General features: G+C 42.5%; 1 protein-coding gene across 2 annotated transcripts in view; it reads right to left on the bottom strand.

Moving 5' to 3' along the window:
• vps26a (VPS26, retromer complex component A) overlaps window positions 1-23095 on the bottom strand; it is a 75156-nt gene that overhangs the window by 36868 nt on the left and 15193 nt on the right. For both annotated transcript variants that reach the window (XM_043683143.1, XM_043683142.1), the window contains exons 2-4: window positions 15445-15594; window positions 9801-9876; window positions 6575-6731 (exon numbers count right to left, since the gene is read on the bottom strand). In XM_043683143.1, coding sequence (XP_043539078.1) covers window positions 6575-6731; window positions 9801-9876; window positions 15445-15594 — 383 coding nt within the window. The remainder of the gene's footprint in view (window positions 1-6574; window positions 6732-9800; window positions 9877-15444; window positions 15595-23095) is intronic.

Below are 23095 nucleotides of genomic sequence, written 5' to 3'. Positions count from 1 at the left end.
GACTTGGGAGGAAACCGGAGCCCCCGGAGGAAACCCACGCAGACACGGGGAGAACGTGCAAACTCCACACAGTCAGTCGCCTGAGTCGGGAATTGAACCCGGGTCTCTGGCGCTGCGAGGCAGCAGTGCTAACCACTGTGCCACCGTACCGTGGGAGGTGCTCCGGTTTCCTCCCACAGTCCAAAAATGTGCAGGTTAGGTGAATTGGCGATGCTAAATTGCCCATAGGGTTAGGTGAAGGGGTAAATATAGGGGAATGGGTCTGGGTGGGTTGCTCTTCGGAGGGTCGGTGTAGACTTGTTTCGCCGAAGGGCCTGTTTCCACACTACGTAATCTAATCTAATCTTAAATTGGCACATCTCCATTCGGAGACTGGGCAATGATTCTCCCATGTGGGGAAACATTCTCTCAGCATTTATCCTGTCAAGCCCCTTAAGAATCCTATATCTTCCAATGAGATCACCTCTCATTCTTCTAAACTTCAGAGTCCTAATCTGTTTAACCTTGGCTCTTAAGACAATTCTATCATACAGGGGATCATCCAAGTGAAACATCTCTGAACTGCCAAAGTTATATCTTCCCTTAAATAAAGGGAATCTAAACTGTTCACAGTATTCCAGATCTGTCTCACCAGCACCTTGTACAGATGGAGTAAGACTTCCCTACTCATACTCCAACCTCTTGAAACATTTCACTAACCTTCTTGATTAACTGCTGCACCTGTGTGCTAGCATTGTGTTTCATGCATAAGTAGTCGAAAAGTATGGTGCTGGAAAAGCACAGCAGGTCAGGCAACATTCGGGAGCAGGAGAATCGATGCTTCAAGCATAACCCCTTCATCAGGAATGATGCACAAATACACCCACATCCCTTTGTGTTGCAGCATTCCCTATTTAAACAATACCGTTATTTTGATGTCTTCTCCAAAATAGAACCACAGAAAATGATACAGCACAGAAGGGGGCCATTCAGTCCATCTCATCCATGTGCTTATCCAAGGATTGTTTACATCTCCCTAATGTGGCTGAGTTAACTACATTGGCAGGTAGGGCATTCCACGCCCTTACCACTCTCTGCGTAAAGAACCTGCCTCTGACATTTGTCTTAAATCTATCACCCCTCAATTTGTAGTTATGCCCCCTCGTATAAGCTGACATCATCATCCTAGGAAAAAGACTTTCACTGTCTACCCTATCTAATCCTCTGATCATCTTGTATGTCTCTATCAAATCCCCTCTTAGCCTTCTTTCCAATGAGAACAGACCCAAGACTCTCAGCCTTTCCTCATAAGACCTTTCCTCTAGACCAGGCAACATCCTGGTAAATCTCCTCTGCACCTTTTCCAATGCTTCCACATCCTTCCCGAAAAATGGCGGCCAGAACTGTACACAATATTCCAAGAGTGGCCGCACCAGCGTTTTGTACAGTTGCAGCATGATATTGCGGCTCTGGAACTCAATCCCTCTACGAATGAAACCTAACACGCCGTATGCCATAACAGCACTATCCACCTGGGTGGCAACTTTCAGGGACCTAGGTACATGGGCTCCAAGATCCCTTTGCACATCCACACTACCAACAATCTTTCCATTGACCCAGTACTCTGCCTTCCTGTTATTCTTCCCAAAGTGCATCACCTCACATTTAGCTGCATTGAACTCCATTTGCCACCTTTCAGCCCAAATCTGCAGTTTATCCAAGTCCCCCTGCAACCTGTAACATTCTTCCACACTGTCCACTACTCTACCGACTTTAGTGTCATCTGCAAATTTACTAATCTATCCACCTAGCCGGCGTCTAAGTCATTTATAGAAGTGACAAACAGCAGTGGTCCCAAAACAGATCCTTGAGGCACACCACTAGTAACCAGACTCCAGGCTGAATATTTTCATTCAACCACCACTCGCTGCTTCCTTTCAGAAAACCAGTTTCTAATCCAAACTGCTAAATCACCCTCAATTCCATGCCTCTGCATTTCCTCCAGCAACCTACCATGTGGAACCTTATCAAAGGCTTTACTGAAGTCCATGTACACAATGTCAACTGCCCTACTCTTATCTGCATGCTTGGTCACCTTCTCAAAAAACTGAGGTTTGTGAGACACGACCTGCCATTGACGAAACCATGTTGACTATCTGAAATCAAATTGTTGCTTGCTAGATGATTATAAATCCTCTCTTATAATCCTTTCCTACAACAGAAGTAAAGGTCACTGGTCTATAATTACCTAGGTCGTCGCTACTGCCCTTCTTAAACAAAGGCACAACATTTGCAATCCTCCAGTCCTCTGGTACTAAACTCAAATATCAAAGCCGAAGGCTCTGCTATCTCCTCCCTAGCTTCCAGAGAATCCTCAGATAAATCCCATCTGGCCCAGGGGACTTGTCTACTTTCACTCCTCCTAGAATTGATAACACCTCTTCGTAACTAACCTCGATCCTTTGTAGTCTAATATCTCGTATCTCATTCTTCTCCTCTACAATATTCTCCTTTTCCTGAGTGAAAACCGATGAGAAATGTTTGTTTAGCACCTCTCCGCTCTCCACAGGGTCCACATTCAACTTCCCACATCTGTCTTTTACTGGGTCTATTCCTACCAGAGTCATCCTTTTATTCTTCACCTATAAAAAGCTTTAGGGTTCTCCTTTATTCTATCTGCTAAAGGCTCCTCACGTCCTCTCTTTGCTCTTCTTAACTCTCTTTAAATCCTTCCTAGCTGATCTGTAACTCTCCATCGCCTCATCTGAACCATCTTGTCTCATCAACACATAAGCCTCCTTCTTCCGCTTAACAAGAGATGCAATTTCTGCAATAAAACACTGTTCCCTTATTTTATCGCTTCCTCACAAGGACACGCAATATCTGTTCCTTAAACCAGCTTCACATTTCCATTGTCTGTATCCCCTGCATTTTGCTATCCCATTCTATGCATCCTAATTCTTGCCTAATTGCATTATAATTGCCCTTGCCCCATTGATAACTCTTGACTTGCGGCATGTACCTATCCCTTTCCATCGCTAAACTAAACGTCACTGAATTATGGTCACACTCTCCAAAGTGCTCACTACAACTAAATCAAACACCTGGCCTGGTTCATTACCAAGCACCAGATCCATTGGGGCTTCCCCTCTTGTTGATCCTTCGACATACTGTGTCAGGAAACCCTCCTGTACACATTGGACAAAAACTGATCCACCCGACGTACTAGAGTTATAGCATTTCCCGTCAATGTTGGGGAAATTAAAGTTAATGACCACCCTGTTCCTTTCACTCCTGTCCAGAATCATTTTGCCAATCCTCTCCTCCACGTCCCTGGAACTCTGCAAGGCCTGCAGTGTGACCTCTCGTCACCTGTTTCTAACCTCAGCCAATGAGCCCTGGTCAAACGTTCTCTCAGCCACCGTTATACTATCCTTGACTAACACGGCCACATCTCCCCCTCTTTTACTGCCTTGCCCATTCTTAATGGAAGATCTAATCCCTGGAACCTGCAACATCCATTCCTCACCCTGCTCGATCCAGGTCTCCGAAATGACCACAATATCGAGGTCCCAGAAACTTATCCATGCTGCAAGCTCACCTACCTTATTTTGGATACATCTGCCGTTGAAGTAGACACACTACAAACCACCTTGCTGTCTGCCAGCAATTTCCTGTGACCGTAAGATACTACAAGCATCTCATTAACACACAAAATTACAGGGAAGGAATTCAGTACAGTCGTCATCACTAGAGTAGTGATATTAGATAAACTAATGGGACTAAAGGCAGATAAGTCCCCTCGCCCTGGTGCCTTGTATCCCAGGATCCTAAAAGAAGTAGCTACATAGATAGTGGATGTATTGGTTGCAATTTTCCAAAAAGTCTTGGAGTCTGGAAAAGTACCAGAGCCAATGTGACACCCTTGTTTGAAAATGGGTGGAGACAGAAAGCAGATAGTTATAGGCTGATTATTCTAAAATCTACTGGAATCAAATTAAGGAATAATAGAACATTTAGAAAATCATAATCTAATCAAGCAGAGTCAGTATGTCTTTGCAAGAAGAAAATTGTGTCCAACTAATTTATTTTTCCAAGGATGTCTCACAGAGTGGATGGAGGAGAACCAGAAGATGTATTTGAACTTCTTGAAGATATCCAACAAAATACCTCACAAAAGATTAATCCATAAGATAATAGTCTATGGCATTGCAGGTAGTATACTGGCATGAATAGAGATTTGACTAATGGACAGGAAACAGCAAGTGGGGATGTGGGGTTCTTTTTCATGTTGGTAACCTGCTTACTTTCAATCTCATACAACATCTCAGTCTTCATCTCTGATTTGGTTCTTTTTTGTAAAGGGACCAAGGAATATGGGAGGAGAGTGTGATTAGGGAATTGAGCATGATGATTAGGCTTGGTCATATTGAATGGTGGAGCAGGTAAGTTGCAAGAGGAATACAAACAGTTTAGAGAGATATTGATGGGTTAAGTAGGCAAAATGTTGACAAATGGAGTACAATTTGGGAATATGTAATGTTGTTTATTTTGGTTTGGAGAACAAAAGAACAATAATTATTTAAGTGAATAAAAACTGCAGAAAGTTGAAACACAGAATCACATGGGGATAATTGTACACAAAACGCAAAGCTAACACACAGGTAAAGCAGGTAATCAGAGGGACGAATGGAATGTCGACCCTTATTTCGAGGGTGTTGTATTTTAAGATCAACTATATAAGGTGCTGGTGAGACCATATCTGGAGTACAGCAAGCAGTTTTAGTTGCCTTAAGGGAAAGATATCTTTTCATGGGTTGCAGTTCAGAGAGGGTTCACTAGTTGAACCCTAGTAAGCAAAGGTTAAACAGATTTGGACTCTGATTGGAATTTAGAAGGAGGAGAGGTGATCACATTAAAACATATAGGATTCTTAATGGGGTTGACAGGATAAATGGAGAGAGGATGTTTCATCTTGAGAGACTAGAGGACTAGACAGCATAGTCTCAGGATAAAGACTGAGATGAGAAAGAAAATTCTTCTCAGAGTTCAAAGGTTTTTTGAACTCTTTGTCACAGAGTTATGGTTTTTGTGTAAAGTTAAGGCTGAGACAGATAGATTCTTGATCAAGTATGGACATCATGAGTCATAGGGAAAACTTATGAAAGTGGATGTGAGGAATGTCAGATCAGCCATGATTGTATTGAATGGCACAGCAGGCTCAAGTGGCAGAAAGGCAGCTTCCTGTTTCTACTTCTCACCCATTTTTTCAAATCTTTCAATGGCCTCACCCCGCCTCTCTCTTTAATCTTCACTAGCCCCACAACAGCCTAAAATTGCCAACTGTTCTTGGCCATCCTGATTTTAAACGGTCCACCACCGATAGTCGAACCCTATGTTTAGAGACGCAGGCTGTAGTCTCTTCCTAAACCTCTAAGAGGATGTGAACAAACATCAAAACTTGTTTGATGAAGCGTCTGCAAGGTGCCTTGGGATATGATGTGCAGCATGGTGGCTCGGTAACTACAGCACCAGGGACCCAGGTTTGATTCAACCCTTGGGTAACCATGGGGAGTGTGCACATTCTTCCTGTCTCTGCATGGGTTTCCTCCCACAGTCCAGAGATGTGCAGTTCAGGTGGATTGGCAAAGCTAAACTGCCCATAGAATCCAGGTATGTGCAGGCTGAGTGGATTAGCCATGGGAAATGCAGACCTATCAATGGTATGTGGGTCTGGGTTGGAGGGTTGGCCAACTCAGGCAGAATGGTCTGCTTCCATGCTGTAGGGATTCTATGAAAATGGATTAAAGGCAATGTATGAATACAATTTGTTGTAATTACAAGTGAAAGGAGCATAGTTATTGCCAAAGAGCATTCCTTATGATATGATTTATAAAAATAGGACATTAAAGAAAGATGGGTGATATGCTCCAAAAGCTAGTATCCCTATGAGAAAAGTATTTATTCACACAGCTACTGAACAGCCAATTGCACATTATAATTCACCAAGCATGAATGCCAAGCAACTTTTCAATATCCCTGAAGTCACCATTACTGCCTTAAAAGGGTTTAAATAAATGGATCCACTAGTCCAACTCCATCCAGCCAACAGTGTAACCCATCCCAACCACATCATTAATGAAGCCCAAAGAAATGTCACCCTTCGGCAGATGGAAACCAAACTGCTCTCATAATGCGTCTCACTGGCTCTATGCTTGGTCTATAATGTTAGCTGCTCTCAACCCTGACCCTACAAAGTGGAACCAATGAGTTAAGGAAGTTACAGGAAACAAGTTGGGTGGAGCAAGACAGGCAAGACAGGAAGAAATTAGAAAAACATTTATCAATTCCTAATGATCATCATCCAGTCTTACTGGCTGGAACCACGCAGGGAGAGGTTAGGACTCAGCTCTGATTCCTCCTTAACAAATCATCTTGTTGATCTTAATGCAGATTGTTCCTCACGAAATAGTCGACAGAATGCCAGGGAATTCAGTTTGTCTTTTTTTTGGAGGGAGGGCACCTGTGGGAGGTAGTGAGAGAAACTTCAAACTACTTGAATCTCAAACTGTTTAGCTCTATTGGAAACAGTTACCTCAGTCTGACATTTGCTCCAATATATGACTCATATGGCTTTTCCACCTGCATGAATTCAAACTCATAGGTTCTGCTCTGTGTCAGTTCTCCGGGCAAGGCCAGCTCCTTCACCAGGTTCACAAACTCATGTGTGTTGCTCTTATCACTGAACAGCTCTGGAACATAGAAGGGATAAAGCCAAATGAGACTTATTTAGAAAATAAATGAACTCGACCCAAAAACAGAATGGAGAGGGCGAAATAGAACAGTGTACAGTTTAAAAATGAAGATGACAACAAAGTCATCAATGGTTTAGGTATCATATCAATACAGTTCTTGGCCCTGTCGCTGATAAAACGCATATAAGTCACATTTTAAAAGTCAATGACACCTGAGAATTCATTACTACCATTTTCTATCACATGACTGCCGGATGACTCTCCATTGCCCATTGTGCCCTTCCCATCTGCAATGACCACCCACTATGCTCCTGTACATTCCACTGCCCCTCCCATTCGTGAAGCCCACCCACTTTGCACCTGCCATGCCCTCCCATAATGCCCACCCACCCCTAACTAAAACCAAGGGTCTAGTGGGAAGTGAAGAATCAAATAAAATCAGTATTAGTAAAACAAAATTTACTTGAAAAATTAATGGAACTGAAGACTAACAAATCTGCAGGGCTTGGTGACATGCATCCCAAAGTATTAAAGGAAGTAGCCCTGGAAATTTTCCAAAATTCTATAGATTCCGGAGCAGTTTCTACAGATTGGAAGTTGGCAAATATAACTAGAATTTTTTTAAAAAGGGATGGGTGGGGGGTTAAAAAAAAAAGCAGAATTACACACCATTTAGCCTAATATTAGTCGTGGGGAAAATGCTAGAGTCTATTAGAAAAGACACGAGAATACAACATCTGGAAAGCATCAACAAGGATTAAACAAAGTCAGTGTAGGTTTATGAAAATGAAATTACGCTCAACTAATCACTGGAGCTTTTTGAGTCTGTAACTAGTAGAATAGACAAGAAAGAACCAGTGTCACGGGATTCTGATGGGAGGGGGGCGCGCAATATATTGGAATGAATCAAGAACTGCTTGACTGTCAGGAAACAGAGTGGGGGTGGCAGGCAATGCCTAGTTGTGTATGGTGCTTGGACCCCAGTTATTCATAACACATGAATGACTGTGTTGGATGAAAAAAATCAAATGTAATATGTTCAGCTTTGCTGATGGCAGAAAACTAAGTGGGATTGAGAGCTACACGAAGGATCCAAGGAGACTTCAGATTGATCTATGCAAGTTGAGTGTATGGGCAAACACTTGGCAGATGCAATTTAACTTGAATAAATGTGAAGCTATACATTGAAAATCAGAGTATAATTTACATTAGATTAGATTCCCTACAGGGTGGAAAGCGACCCTTCAGCTCAACATTACACACCGACCCTCCGAAGAGTAACCCACCCAGACCCATTTCCCTCCGACTAATGCACCTAACACTGTGGGCAATTCCCCATACCTGCTCATCTTTGGAATATGGGAGGAAACCAGAGGAAACCCTCGCAGACACGGAGAGAATGTGCTAACTCCATATAGACAGTCGCTCAAGACTGGAATTGAACCTGGGTCCCAGGCACTGAGAGGCAGTAGTGCTAATCACTGACCCACCGTGCCAACCCCACCCCCCATATGCCAAATGGTCTCCTTTTGTGCTATGATCATTCTATGAACCAGTCACCAATAAGTGGGAATTCAACCATCACTTCTTGATATTCAATGGCACTGCTATTATTGAATCTCCTTTATCAATATCCTGGTGGTTACCATTGATCAGAAACTGGACCAGCCATATAAGTAGAGGATATAAGAGTAGGTTAGAAATTAGGAATTCTGAAGCAAGTAACTCACCATCTAATTCCTCAAAGTCTGTCCACTTTCTATAAGGGACAATTCAAGATTGTAATAAAATACTCCCTACTTGCCTGGATGAATTCAACTCCAACAACACTCGAAGTTTAACAGCATCCAGGATAAATCAGTTCACTTGACTGGCATCCCATCAACCACCTTCAACATTCATTCCCTCCGAAGCACAATGGTAACAGTGTGTACCATTTACAAAATGTACTGAAGCAACTCACCAAGGTTCCTTCAGCACCACCTTCCAAACCTAACAACCCACCTAGAAGCACAAGATTCATGGAAACACCACCACCTGCAAGTCTCTCTAAGTCACATAGTATCCCAACTTAGAATTATATATCACCATTCCCTCATTGTCTCTGGGCCAACATAGAAAAGAGGAGTAGGTCATTCAGCCTGCTTCACCATTCGGTGGAATTACGGCTGATCATCCAACTCAATACCGACTTTCTCCCTGTACCTTCTGATTTTTTTAGTCTCAAAAACTATCTTTCAGCCTCAACAGCTTTGTGTGATAGAATTCTACAGGCTCACCATTCTCTGCGTGAGGACATTTCTCCACATATCAGTCCTAAATGGCTTCCCCATATTCGTAAATGGTGACCCCGGTTCTAGATCCTTGGTCATCAGCAACATCCTCCTGTATTTATCCTATCTAGCCCTGTTAGAGTTAATAGGTCAAAGCACCGATACCTACAGTACCCAGCTAATCACTGTTCTGCCAGTCATTCAGAAAAGAACTTTTCATTCCTTGTCTTTGTTGTCTGTCTGCCTCTATCCATGTCAGTACATTACCCTATTTCCCGTGCACTTTAATTTTACAGGCTGGAAAATCCTAGAATACTCTCCCTAAAAGCACTGTGGGTGGCCCTACATCACACTGGTTGCAACAAATCGAGGTGTTCATCACCAACTTCTCTAGGACAATTATTCAGCTAATGTAATGTCCTAGTCTGAGGCCTGTTGTAGTTCAACAGAAGCAATGACATTGGATCTGCGGTCACATAATGAAGTTACTGGAACAAGATTCAGCTTTACCTGGATTGAAGAAAGAGGAACAATCTGGCAATGCGGTGCTAAAGGAATGAGGCCCTGGGCACAGCTACACATTCAGATCACAGCACACCGCTATCACCATTCTCAAGTGAAACCAAACAGCAGAGAGTACAAGTTGTGGGGCTTTTGTGGGGTAGTGGTACGAGGCCTGCGTTCAAGTCTTGCCTGCTCCGGAGGTATGTAATAGTATTTCAGCAAGGTAGAAATACAAGATATCTACAGAAAATATCTATATGAGATGAATGGAGACATATCACCAACTCACCAATCTGCCCAACAAACTCAATTCGAATTCCTTTGTGCTCCAAACGCTTGCCTGGCTGTTTAAAGGTCAGGTTTACCTGGCAGAAAATGTCAAAAAATATTTGATAAATCTTCCATCTAAATTCATAGTCTCTAAATTCACTTTGCTTTACTCTCCTCTGCCCTCCTACTCCATTATTTCACCTATGGCTGCAGAGCATGCTTAGTGGGGAGGGTAAACAGTCACAGGTCAATAGAAAAAAGGTGGAGTTTCTACAGGCAGATTCCAGAAAAGTTAGGAATGAGCCAGACAAGCAGGACCTTTAAAAAAGGTAGAAATGTTCAGAAATACTCCTAATGGGAGGCACTCTTAAGCAAAAACAGGAGGAGTGAGCAGACAATTGGATGGCTGGATAGTTGCTGAAGGTAAGCACATTTGCAATCCCACGGCTTTGAAACCAGTTCTAGGATGTTGAGACCTATACAAGCCAGAAGGGCTGCACTCAATAGTGCCATGACCAGTATCCTGGAAAGGTGGTGATTTGCTCGTGTCATTGAAGTCGGTTTAAACCAGCTTGGCAGGAGGGATAGAAACCAGTTAGTGATTCCAAGAGGAGAAGCAAAGCTGAAAATAACAAAACAAAAAAGGTAGAAAAATAATAAGTAAATACCTAAAGTAGAGAAAACAATAGCTGGAAAATAATCATAGTTGTTCAGTAATGGATGCCATTTATTTCAACACTAGGAAATTAGCAAATAAAAGTGAGCTGAAAACATAGATGGGAAATTGGAAGTTATAATATCATAGCTAATTCCAAAATATGGTTTAGAAGGCAGAATTGGCCATTATTATCTACTCTCTTGATTGCAGTATTTTGAGATGCTGGGGATGTATCATAGACTTGAAACAGTCAGAAGATGACGGGACAAACATGCAGACAACAGGTCTGGATAGTGGAGATTTCAACTACTCCAATATTAAAGGGAGTAAAATGGAAGTTATAGAGGACATAGAATTCTTAAAATACATTCAGGAGGTCTTTATCAATGCCTATTATGTAACAAACCAAACAAAAACACAGCAGTTCTGGACTTTGTCTTAAGAAATCAAAACTGGGCAGGTTCATTAGTTCATTAAATAGGCCATTCAGCCCATAGGATCTGCTCCGCCATTCGATCATGGCTGATATACTCCTCACCCCCATTTTCCTGCCTTCTCCCTATAACCCTTCAACCCATTATCAATTAAAAATCTAACTCCTCCTTAAATTTACTCACTGTCCCATCACCCAATGCAATTTGGGGTAGCAAATTCCACAGATTCACAACTCTATGGGAGTCGTAGTTTCTCCTCAACAGTTTTAAATTTGTTTTCCCTTATCGTAAGACTATGACCTCTCATCCTAGAATGCCCCACAAGAGGAAGCATCCACTCCTTGGCTATTTTGAATATATCAATTTGATCTCCCCTCGTTCTAAATTCCAGAGAGTATAGGCCTAAACTGTTCAATCTCTCTTCATACAACCAACCCCTCATCGCTGGGATCAATCTAGTGAATCTTCTCTGAACCACTTCCAATGCTACTACATCTTTCCTCAAATAAGGGAACCAAAACGGTGCACAATACTCCAGGTACGGTCTCACCAATACCTTGTATAGTTGCAACAATACTTCCTTGCCTTTACATTCTATTTCTTTAGCTATAAACGCCAACATTCCATTTGCTTTCTTTCTTATCTGTGCCTGCATGCTAGTTTTCTGTGACTCATTAACAAAGATACCCAGATCCCTTTGCATAGGAACACCCCGAAGTCTCTCCATATTTAGATAATAGGTCACCTTCCCATTTTTTCAGCCAAAATGCATAAACTATTAAATCAGCGACCCAGATAATTTTGCATTGTTAGAAGGGGGAGGGGGAGACTGGGTTGGAACCAATCCAAGGCTCCTATAAGATGTAATCAGGTGATGAGTTGCTTGACTACTTCCATTTCTGAGTGTAAGTCAGATACATGTTAAATATAAACAGGACAAACAACCACACAAGACAATCCCAAGGTTAAAGGAGGGAGGGATTGGACTGCAGTGGGATGGAATCATAGAAGCAGAGTAGAAGCAGGCCATTTGGCCCATCAAGTTTGCAATGTCCCTCCGAAGGGTTTCCCATCCAGATCCACTGCCCTACCCTATCCCTATAACCCTGCATTTCCCATGGATAACCCACCTAGCCTACATATCTCGAAACACTATGGGCAATTTATCATGGCCAATTCACCTAACTTGCACATCTTTGGACTGTGGGAGGAAACCAGAGCACTCAGTGGAAATCCACATTGACACGGGCAGAACGTACAAACTCCACATAGATAGTCACCAAAGGCTGGAATCGTATCCGGTTCCCTGACGCTGTGAGGCAGCAGTGTTAAATACCGAGCTATCGCGCAACCACTGGAGCAGAGAGAAGGGAGAGATGGAGGGAGGAGCATGAGTGTGGCCGGGAATGAGGGAGGGAAAAAGGTCAGTCATTGCAGGTTGAAGAGGTGGTTTGGACAGCCTTGGAAAATGCTGCCTTTCTAATGAGTTATTAAGATGAAGCAGTCTATCTATTCGGGTGGATGTTGAAAGGCTACAGTGATATTTTGAGGAAGAATGGTGAGCAAACCCTTACATCTTAGCTTTTTTAATAAAATTTATCCCTCAAAAAAGATCATATTGCGGACTCCTATCTTATAATATAGTATGTATATAGTAATACAGGAGGCGTAGACCAATTGGCCCATTGACTGAACACCAAATCTGATGACCATTGTGACAACAACTTCACTGACTATAAAATGTTTGGGGTGTGCTGAGGTTGTAGGTATGATAGGAATACAAGCTCTTCCTTTTAGAATTAGAGAAACAACTCCACGAGAGGTGGTTACAGATGAAAACCAAAAGCTCTGATAATGCATTATATTTTACACCGCATTGGTTATTTTATTAAGGTAAAGGTTCAAATCATTGTATTTTATAGCATTATGTTGGCATTATAACCAAATCTAATTCACAAAGTAACAAATGAAAGACAAGACAGTTTTGATTGGTTCCCTGAATCAGGGCAACACTAAGATGACCATATACATGGTTTACTTTATAAATCCTAGAAGGCACACCCAAGCGGTGCCTGCTTAAACCACATGGTAGCGCTTGCAGTGAAGACACTTCCATTGCTGTTAAACAGGGATCCCCAGCATTCTCACCTGGTACTGAGGAAATGATAAATTGCTGGTCTGGTTCCTGGGTGCAAGTAAATAAATTCAGGTGACTCCACTGTGGTTTCCCTCTAGCAGTACCCTACATATGCAGTGAAAATTTGGAGCTAGAACACCATTGCCGAAGAATTTAACTGGAAAATATATGAAACTCACAGTTTTAGACACCACAGCCATTTATGGAGACCTGGATGCAAAGCAGCAAACAGCAGTGGTTAAGGTATCTGGCAGTATAGTAGGTTCAGGCTAACAATCTCAGACATTTTGCAATGCAGGAGGCCATTTAGCCCACATTGTCTATGCCAGCTCTTCAAATGACTAACTCCCTCGGTGCTGTTCTCCTGCCTTCTTCACATAAGCCTGTACATTCTTGATTCTTCAGACAACAGTCTAATTCTTATTAGAAAGCCTTGAATAAACATGTCTCCATCTCATTCGCAAATAGTGCTTTCCACGTCCGATCCACTCAGTGAAAAAGTTTTTTTTATGTTGCTTTTGATTCCCTTAACTAGTATTTAAATACATGTCCTCTAAGTGGGAACAAATTCTCCATATTTACTCTATCTAAACCTCACATGATTTTGAATACTTCCATCAGCTATCCATCACCCTTTCCTTCCCAAAGGAAAACAGTATCAACACCTTCAACCTATCTTCATAACTCCAGCGTGAAGAATCATCTTATTATGTTGCTTTCTTACTCTTTAATTCCATGAACTCTAATGTTGCCATGCAACTGCATATCTAACGCCTCACCAGTTACTTTATTTCTCCCATGTAGTACAATTCAATCAACTGATAGAATTTAACATCAACAAGCTCAGAAATAACAAATGTATCTCCATTTCCTCACCTCTTTCTTTTAGATAGAAACCACTTTAAGACATATCTATTGTGTCACCTGGAAAGTGACCCTTCTTTCTAAAAGTTAAAATCGACTTCAATTTCTTGAAGGGAAACAATGGCTAGGCTGATTTACTGTCTGGATCAGAGTACTGGCCAGTATAATAGCAGTGAGACCATACGAAACAGGAACAGGAGTAGGCCATTTGGCCCCTCAATCTTCTGCACCATTCAATAGGAGCATGGCTGATCCAACATTCCTCTCGTCCACTTTCCTGCCATTTTCCCACAACCCTTTTGACCAAGAATCCATTTCACTCGACAAGGTCTCTATCTCCACAGCTTTCTCTGGCAAGGATTTTTCATTCCTCTTGCAACTTGCCCTTCCATCTAATGTGCCATATGCAATTTTGGCAAAAGTACATTCGCTCCTGCCCCCAAGTCATTAACATATATTGTTAACAGTTGCTGTCCCAGCATTGATCCTTATGGAATCCCACTGGTTACTGCATGAGAATGGACAAGTTTACCTGTCTACTTCCATAAACAATCGTAAATACTTTCTGGCTTTCAAGGTACTGCCAACATCTATAAAAGGACAAAAAACAATATAGCCCATCAGCCCTCCAAGGTCTGTGCCGACAGGGTGCCCTTCCATATAAAAACTGTCTTCACTTAAAGGATCTGTATCCCTCTATTCATTCCCTATTCATGTTTTCACCCAGTTGCTTCTTGAATGCTGCTATTGTGTCTGCTTTCACCAGCTCCCAGGCACTCACCATCCCTTGTGAAAAATATGCCTTGTACCTCGCAAATTTCCTCCTCTTACCTTGAACCTGTGTTCCCTAGTAATTCACCCCTCAACCCTGGGAAAAAAAAAGTCTCATACTTTCCACTCTATACACTTCTAATAGGTCACCCCTCAATCTCCTGCTTTCCAGTGAAAACAAACCCAATCTATCCAACCTTTCTCTACAGTTTAAAAAACCCCATAACAACATCCTAGTAACCTTTTTTATACTGCTCCTAAACTGCTCCCTTAGAGTGAGTGAGTGGACATCGTTGTTCTTCAGACTAAGTTTGGGAAAAGACCCACCTACAGCAACTCAGTTTACCTAGGGATGGGTACAGATTACAGCATCACATATCCAGGAACAAACTTCAACAATGAGCAAAACTAGTTACTGTATTCCAAAGACAAGATTGTGCTTTCAGTTACTTCTCACCAGCTAATCACCAAGTTAAAAGAAAAATTCACACATCAAATACTGTGGGTCTGGAAGGCACTGCCTGGAAGTATGGAGGAGGACGGTTCATTTAAGATGTTCAAAAGGGCATTAGATAGTTATTTAAACAGAAACAATTTGCAAGATTACAAAAAGGCAGGAAATTGACACCAGGTTAGAATGCTCAGCTTAGAATATATGTCAACATGGTGGGGTAAATGGCTTCTTTCTGACAATTCTGTGATTTTGGTCTTAGTGTTGGAGTCACATGAATCTTGTAACTTGAAAACAGTTTTAGTGGAGAAATTACCAGAATATATGCATTAATTAGCAAATCCTTACCTTTCCAGTTACTGATTCACCATCATAAAACAGATAATGTTTCTCTATTTTACCATCTTCACTTTTAATTTCTGCAGTCTTCCTTGTGTCAGCATCATTGAGAACAATATTGATGTCGCATACCGGAGTAAACAAACCACCTAGGAAACTCTAGAGAAAATGAGAAACTGTAACCACACTTGCAAATCAATAGTAAATTGTTGCACAAAGAATCCTGCTACATTTCACACCATAGCATACACAGACTTTTGTTTCTATTTTCAGGATGTCTCTCACTGGCAATTCCAGTGTTTAGTGCGCACCCAAAAAAGGTAATAGTGAGCTGTCTTCCTGAACCACTACAATCCACGCGAGTTAGGTTTTTGCAGTGATTTGATACGCCCACACTTTAGACCATTTTAGAAGGCAGTTAGTAGTCAACGACTCTGGATCTGGAGTGACATGTAAACCAGAGGGGGGGGGGGGGGGGGGGGGGGGGGGGGGGGGGGGGGGGGGGGGGGGGGGGGGGGGGGGGGGGGGGGGGGGGGGGGGGGGGGGGGGGGGGGGGGGGGGGGGGGGGGGGGGGGGGGGGGGGGGGGGGGGGGGGGGGGGGGGGGGGGGGGGGGGGGGGGGGGGGGGGGGGGGGGGGGGGGGGGGGGGGGGGGGGGGGGGGGGGGGGGGGGGGGGGGGGGGGGGGGGGGGGGGGGGGGGGGGGGGGGGGGGGGGGGGGGGGGGGGGGGGGGGGGGGGGGGGGGGGGGGGGGGGGGGGGGGGGGGGGGGGGGGGGGGGGGGGGGGGGGGGGGGGGGGGGGGGGGGGGGGGGGGGGGGGGGGGGGGGGGGGGGGGGGGGGGGGAGGACTGAACATTTCCTCTCATGAAGAACACCAGTGAACAAACTACATTTTTCAGACAAGGTCACGAATTCTCCTGCTAAGCTGCATGGCTATTTAGAAAATCAGAAATGTCTCTGGCCTCAAAAACATCAAAAGGGACTGTGGAAAACTATTTCAAAAATTGACTCAATACTGAAACTAGACATGTATTGAACTGAACTGAATATCATAAGCACCAAACTGTGATTTGAACTGAAGTTTCCCTATTAGTTTGTGATCTACCAGTTGATTAATAACCTCAGGCTGAGGAACTGATGAGTGTGGATAAAAGATAACGAACTTCTTGTCCCACTACATTATGTTCCACCTGCCAAGAACTAATTTGGGAAATGAGGTTACACACCTTGGCAGGAAGAATGGAGGAACTAATTATTATTCGAACAGAGAAAGACTGCAAAAAGCTACAGCACAAAAGAATTTGGGAGTCCTCATGCATAAGTCACGAAAAGCAACATTGAAGTGGGTAATAGAGAAGATAAATGGGACATTGACCTTTATTTGTCTTAGTGAATGGAGTATACAAAGCAAGAGGTTTTAAACGATAACCAAAGTTAAATCACAGCTGGAATTCTGTGAAGTTCTGGCCTTTTACCCAAGGAAAGATATATTGGCATTGAGGCAGTCCAGAAAAGGTTCACTTGATTGATCCAGAGTATGAAGGGACTGCTTTATGAGGAGAGTTATCGAGTCATACAGGCATACAGCATGGAAACAGGCCTTTGGCTCAACTCATCCTTGCTGACCAGGTTTCCTAAAACTATCCCATTTGCCTGTGTTTAGCACATATCCCTCCCACCTTCTCCCACTTCCTCTGGCAGCTTGTTCCATATACACAAAGTGCAAATACGTTGCCTCTCAGGACCACTTAAATTTTTCCCCTCTCACAAACTGAAGGTGCTGAATTTTGGACTCCCCTACCCACAGCTATTCACTTTATCTAATCCCCTCATGATTTTAAGCCTCTATAAAAAGTCATCCTCAGCCTCCTATACTCCAGGGAAAAGGGAAAAAGTCCCAACCTATCCAAACTTGCCTTATAACTCATACCCTCCAGTCTTGGCAACATCCTTCTAAATTTTTTCTGAACCCTTTCCAGTTTAATAACATCATTACTATAGCAGAGCAACCAGAGTTGTATGCGGTACTCCAAATGCGGCCTTACCAGTGGCTTATACAACTGTAATATGATGCGTCAACTCCTGTACTCAATGCTCTGACCAATAAGGGCAAACATGCCAAACATCATCACTATCCTGTCTACCTGTGACGCCACTTTCAAGACTACTTGCACCTCTAGGTCTCTTTGTTTGGCAACATTTCCCAGGACCTGTACACATTGGAGTTAAAAACAAGAGATGATCTTACTGAAATGTGCAAAATTCTTAGGGGATTTGGCAAAGCTGATGTGGAGAAGGAGTTGCTTCTTGTGGTAGAGTCCACGACCAGAGGATATAATTTCAGAACAAGAGGTTTGCTCGTTTAAAATGAATGAAGAGGAATTTCTTGAGGGTAGTGAATGTGTGAATTTTTTTTTAAACCAGAGGACTGTTGAGTCTGGTTTTTCGGTATATTCAGGGTTGAGATAGACATATTTTTAATCAGTAGGGGAATCTTGGGTTTATGAGAAAGGGCAGGAAAGTGGAATTGAGTATGATCAGATCAGCCAGAGTCTCATTGAATGATGGAGCAAATTTGATTGGCTGCTCCTGCGTTTTACAGTCTTATCTAACAAACTCAGGAATACTTTGGTGCACCTCATCACTCAGAATGTGAACCTGTTCCATTTGTCCAGTGATGCTGTAGGATAGAAGGTGCAATGCAAACAGAAGTTTGACAGTATGAAACACCAGGATTTAACTCAGGATTCACAGTGTATCACTATACAAGAAATTGCAGCCATCTCTTTTGCAAGTCAATCCAATACTAAAGTCCAAGGTGGTCATCTTTCAAGTTAATTTTGATAGTGCTCTAATCTAGCAATATCTCACAAACGTTATCCCTGAAGAAAGAAATTTCCCTCAGAGTTCACTCTCCAAGACCTAATTTCTAACTTGTGTTCCTTTCATTATGTTCAATGTAATTGTGTTGACAATGAACATGTTCGGTTTCTCAAATGTCGATGACAATTGACAACAGACTCCACCTAAAATTAAAAGAATGAACTGGTTTATATGGCAATTCAGGTCAGCTAGAGAATATTCTTCAGTTTAGGTCAATTGTAGGACAAGGGAATCACTGCCCGGCCACAATTTATTACAGAGTTCACCGATTTCCCTTCGAAAGGTGATGGTGAACTACTTCCTTGAACTACTGCAATCCATGTGCTGTAGGTATACCAACAAGGGAGGGAATTCCAGGATTTTGACTCTAACAATAAAGGAACAGTGACATATTTCCAAGTCAGAATGAGAGTTGTTTGGAGGGCAACTCACAGGTGGTGGTGTTCCCATGTATCTGCTGTCCTTGGCCTTCGAGATGAAAGTGTTTGTGGTTTTGGAAAGTGCTGTCCAAGGATCTTTAGTGAATTTCTGCAATGTATCTTGTAGATAGTACAGATTGCTGCTATAGTGATGAAGGGAATGATACCTGTTGATATGGTGTCAATTAAGCAGGCTGCTTTGTCGTGGATGGTGTCAAGCTTTTTGAGTGTTATTTGAGCTGTACCTATCCAGGCAAGTGAGGAGTATTCCAACACATGCCTGACTTATGCCTTGTAGATTGTCAGGCTTCTGGTCAGCAGCGAGTTACTCATTGCACTATTCCCAGCTTCTGACCTGCTCTTGTAGCCACGTTGTTTATGTGCCAAGTCCAGTTGAGTTTCTAGTCAATGGCAACCCCAAGGATGTTGATAGTGGGCAATTGTCTGGCAGTTGTGTGATTTGAAATCTTAATTGTGACTTGTCAGCCCAAGCTTGGATACTGGCCAGACGTTGAACACAGACTGCGTCAAGTATTTGAGGAGTTGCAAATGTGCTGAATACTGGGCAATCATTGGTGAACATCCCCACTCCTGACCTTATGATAAAGAAAAAGTCTTGATGAAGCAGCTGAAGATGGTTGGGCTCAGGACTCTACCCTGACGAACTCCTGCGAGATATCCAGCAGCGGAGATGTTTACTTGGACTTTAATAAAGCCTTTGACAAGGTTCCATATGGTAGACTAGTAAAGTTAGATTACATGGGATTCAGGGGAGCTTGTCAATTGGATACAGAATTGGCTTAATGGTAGGAGATAGCATGGTGATGGAGGATTGCTTTTCGGACTGGAGACCTATCACCAATGGTGTGCCACATGGGTCAGTTTGAAGTCCTCTTTTGATTATCATTTATATAAATGATTTGGATGAGAAAATGCGAAAGCATGGTTAGTAGGTTTGCAGGTGACACTAATATTGGTGGCATAGTAGACAGTGAAGAAGCTGAAAACGTATTGCTGGAAAAGCACAGGTCAGGCAGCATCCAAGGAGCAGGAGAATCAACATTTCGGGCATGAGCCCTTCTTCCTGAAATGTCGATTCTCCTGCTCCTTGGATGCTGCCTGACCTGCTGTGCTTTTCCAGCAATACATTTTCAGCTCTGATCTCCAGCATCTGCAGTCCTCACTTTCTCCTAGACAGTGAAGGTGGTTTTCTAAGATTACAAAGGAATCTTGATCAAATGGGTCATTGGGCTGAAAAATGGCAGATGGAGTTCAATCTGGATAAATGCAAGGTATTGAATTTTAGTACAACAAACAAGGATAGGGCCTATACAATTGATGGTAGGGCCATGGGTGGTGTTGTAGAATAGAGGAACCTGAGGTACAGCTATATAATTCTGTGAAGTTTGCACCACATATTGGTAGGGTGGCTAAAAAGGCATTTGACGTGCTTGCCTTCATTGCTCAATCCTTTGAGTATAGGAGTTGGGAAGTCATGTTGAGATTGTTCACGTCATTGGTGAAGCCTCTTCTGGAATACTGTGTCCAGTTTTAGGAAGGATATTAACAAGCTGGAGAAGGTTCAGAAGAGATTTACCAGAATGCTGCCAGGTATAGAAGGCTTAAGTTACAAAGAAAGGCTGGGATTTTTTTCACTAGGGTGTAGGAGGTTGAAAGACAATCTTAGAAAGGTTTATAAAATAATCAGGGTATAAATAAAGTTAATAGTGCTTGTCTTTTCTCTAGGATGTGGGATTTCAAGGCTAGGGAGCAGATTTTTAAGGCGAGAGGTGAAAGATTTAATAAAGACATAAGGGGCAATTTCTTTTACGCAGATTTGTGGAATTAACTTCCTGAGGAAGTGATGGACGTGAATATAATTACAATGTTTAAAAGACATTTGGCTAAGTACATGAATAGGAAAGGTTTGGAGGGATAAGGGCCAACAGCAGGCAGGTGGGACTAGTTTAGTTTGGGATTATGTTCAGCATAGACTGGCTGGACCAAATGGTCGGTGCATACTCCATGCTGCATACAATGACTTCCAAGAACCATAACCATTTTCCCATGTGCCAGGTATGACCCCAAAAGCAGCAGAGAGTTTGTCCCCGATTCCCACGAATTGCAGTTTTGCTGGGCTCCTTGATGCCATACACTTTCCAATGCAGCATGGATGCCAGGGGCTGTCACACTCATTTCACATCTGGAATTCAGCTCTTTTGTTCATGTTTGAACAAAGCCTATATATAATGAGCTCGGGTGTTGAAAGGCCATGGCAAATCTCAAATTAGGCAACTGTTACTCCAAAATCACACTTTTTCTGCAATCGAGAGCATCTATTTGACAGAACCCAGGCGTGGAATCTGCTCATCTTGCATTCTGATCGAAACATTTACATGACTCCATTCAGCTCTTCGATATTTTTTTCAAGATTTACCGATTATGGAGCTGCATGATCTATTGCAAGAAACACACACAGCAATAGTTTTGACTGAATCAAATCTAATCAATCAATATAACCAAGTTTTATAGTACAACAAAATTAATGAACACACATCTCCCTGCTCCAGTCTTATACAAACCATCTCTCAACTCTGCTGGATATGTCTCAAGGCTGGCTGAACTTGATTGAACTTGCCACCCTAGCTGGGTTCCAGATTGCTCATCTCTTTTTAAAGGAGTGATAGTGCATTCGTATTTCAAGAAAATGGGTCTTTGTCACTAAACCCTTGTGATATTTTGATTAATCAGTGCAACAGGTTCATTGCTGGCAGTTTAACAAATGGATTCACAATCCTTGTGTGAACAACTTCAAAGACTAACTTGTTAGCACTTCAAACACCAAGTTCAGATTTTACCGAGACACTTACCAAGAGGAATTATAATCAGATATATAGCAAGCAAACTGGCCATTCGGCCTAATTAATCCACACTCATGCTTCCTCCTATTTTTATGCATTTGAATCTGCAACTTTAACGAGCTATTCATTTCTCTCCCATATCCTTAGACATGATCCTCCAATAGCTAAATTACTTGGAGGACAGGGATTTAGGGTGTAGGTTTGATATCCAGACGTTTCATTACCTGGCTAGGTAACATCATCAGTGGCGGACCTCCAAGTGAAGCGAAGCTGTTGTCTCCTGCTTTCTATTTATGTTTGCCCTGGATGGGGTTCCTGTTGTCATTTCCTGTTCATTTTCTGAGAGGTTGATAGATGGTATCTAGATCTATGTGTTTGTTTATGGCGTTGTGGTTGGAGTGCCAGGCCTCTAGGAATTCTCTGGCATGTCCCAGGATAGATGTGTTGTCCCAGTCGAAATGGTGGGTTTTTTTTGAAGGACAGACATTCTCATATTTAACCAAAATACAAAGAATTGTAAACTAGATGGACATCAAAGTAAGTTTTTTAATTATCACAGTAAGTATTCCACTAGAATGGGATGAACATTGTCTAGGAAATTAGAACTGCCTACTTTTCAAATACCATTTTGCAATCTTTCATATTCAGAAAGTTGGTTAATAATTCACCCATTAGATAGTAACCAACAATGCAGCATTCCATCAGTTCTATATTAACAGATCAGTCTAGAATTTTAATTCATGCACTCAGGTACAGCAATGAGAAGTGATCTTGAAACCAACTGATTCAGTTTGGTTCCTGTCAGCAATCAAGTGTTTGTCTTAAAATCTTGCATCTTAGTTAGCTGTAAACACCTAAGTAATTGTTAGTCTAAGAAACCTGGCATCTTCTGTGAATTAAATGGAGCAAAAGTTCAAATCAGGTTTCTTGTTGAACATAACGCACAAACTAGCGATCAACAATATAAAGCACTTAACGGATAAACATTCCAAGGCATTTCATAGGAGCCAAATCTAACAATACCACAAGCTTGGTATTCAGCTGTCAAGCACTCTGCTCCTTGGATGGCTGAAGGCTGCATTGGCACATTGGAGGTAATGTTGAATTTCACTGTTGCCCTCACTGGAAGGAGGCACCCAAGTTAAGTTCCACATTGTCCTGGGGCTCATGGCAACAGCAGTGCATGTCAGGAGTAGATTGGTACAGAACCTTCATCTTCTGGATGTACAGCTTAAGGACCTTTCTCTCATATGCTATGTGAATCTCAAACTGATGGTTTGCAGGGCAATATGATCTGCCCTTCTGTACACATTGAACTTATGGATAATATACAGTAGACACCTCAAATCTCTACAAAAAAAAAACACTAGTGGTGCCTCTGCAAAACCCCATAAATCTACTGGCAGTTTAGGCACTGCAATATCCTCTTCCAGGCCTACACTGGACAGGTCATCAATTTCTGACACAGTATTTCAAAAACAACCTCACTTGTCTAATCTT

Source organism: Chiloscyllium plagiosum, chromosome 46 (assembly GCF_004010195.1).
Source record: "Chiloscyllium plagiosum isolate BGI_BamShark_2017 chromosome 46, ASM401019v2, whole genome shotgun sequence".
Lineage (NCBI taxonomy): Eukaryota > Metazoa > Chordata > Chondrichthyes > Orectolobiformes > Hemiscylliidae > Chiloscyllium > Chiloscyllium plagiosum.
Note: the sequence above shows the minus strand (reverse complement) of the source record. Positions and strands in the feature narration are given on the sequence as shown.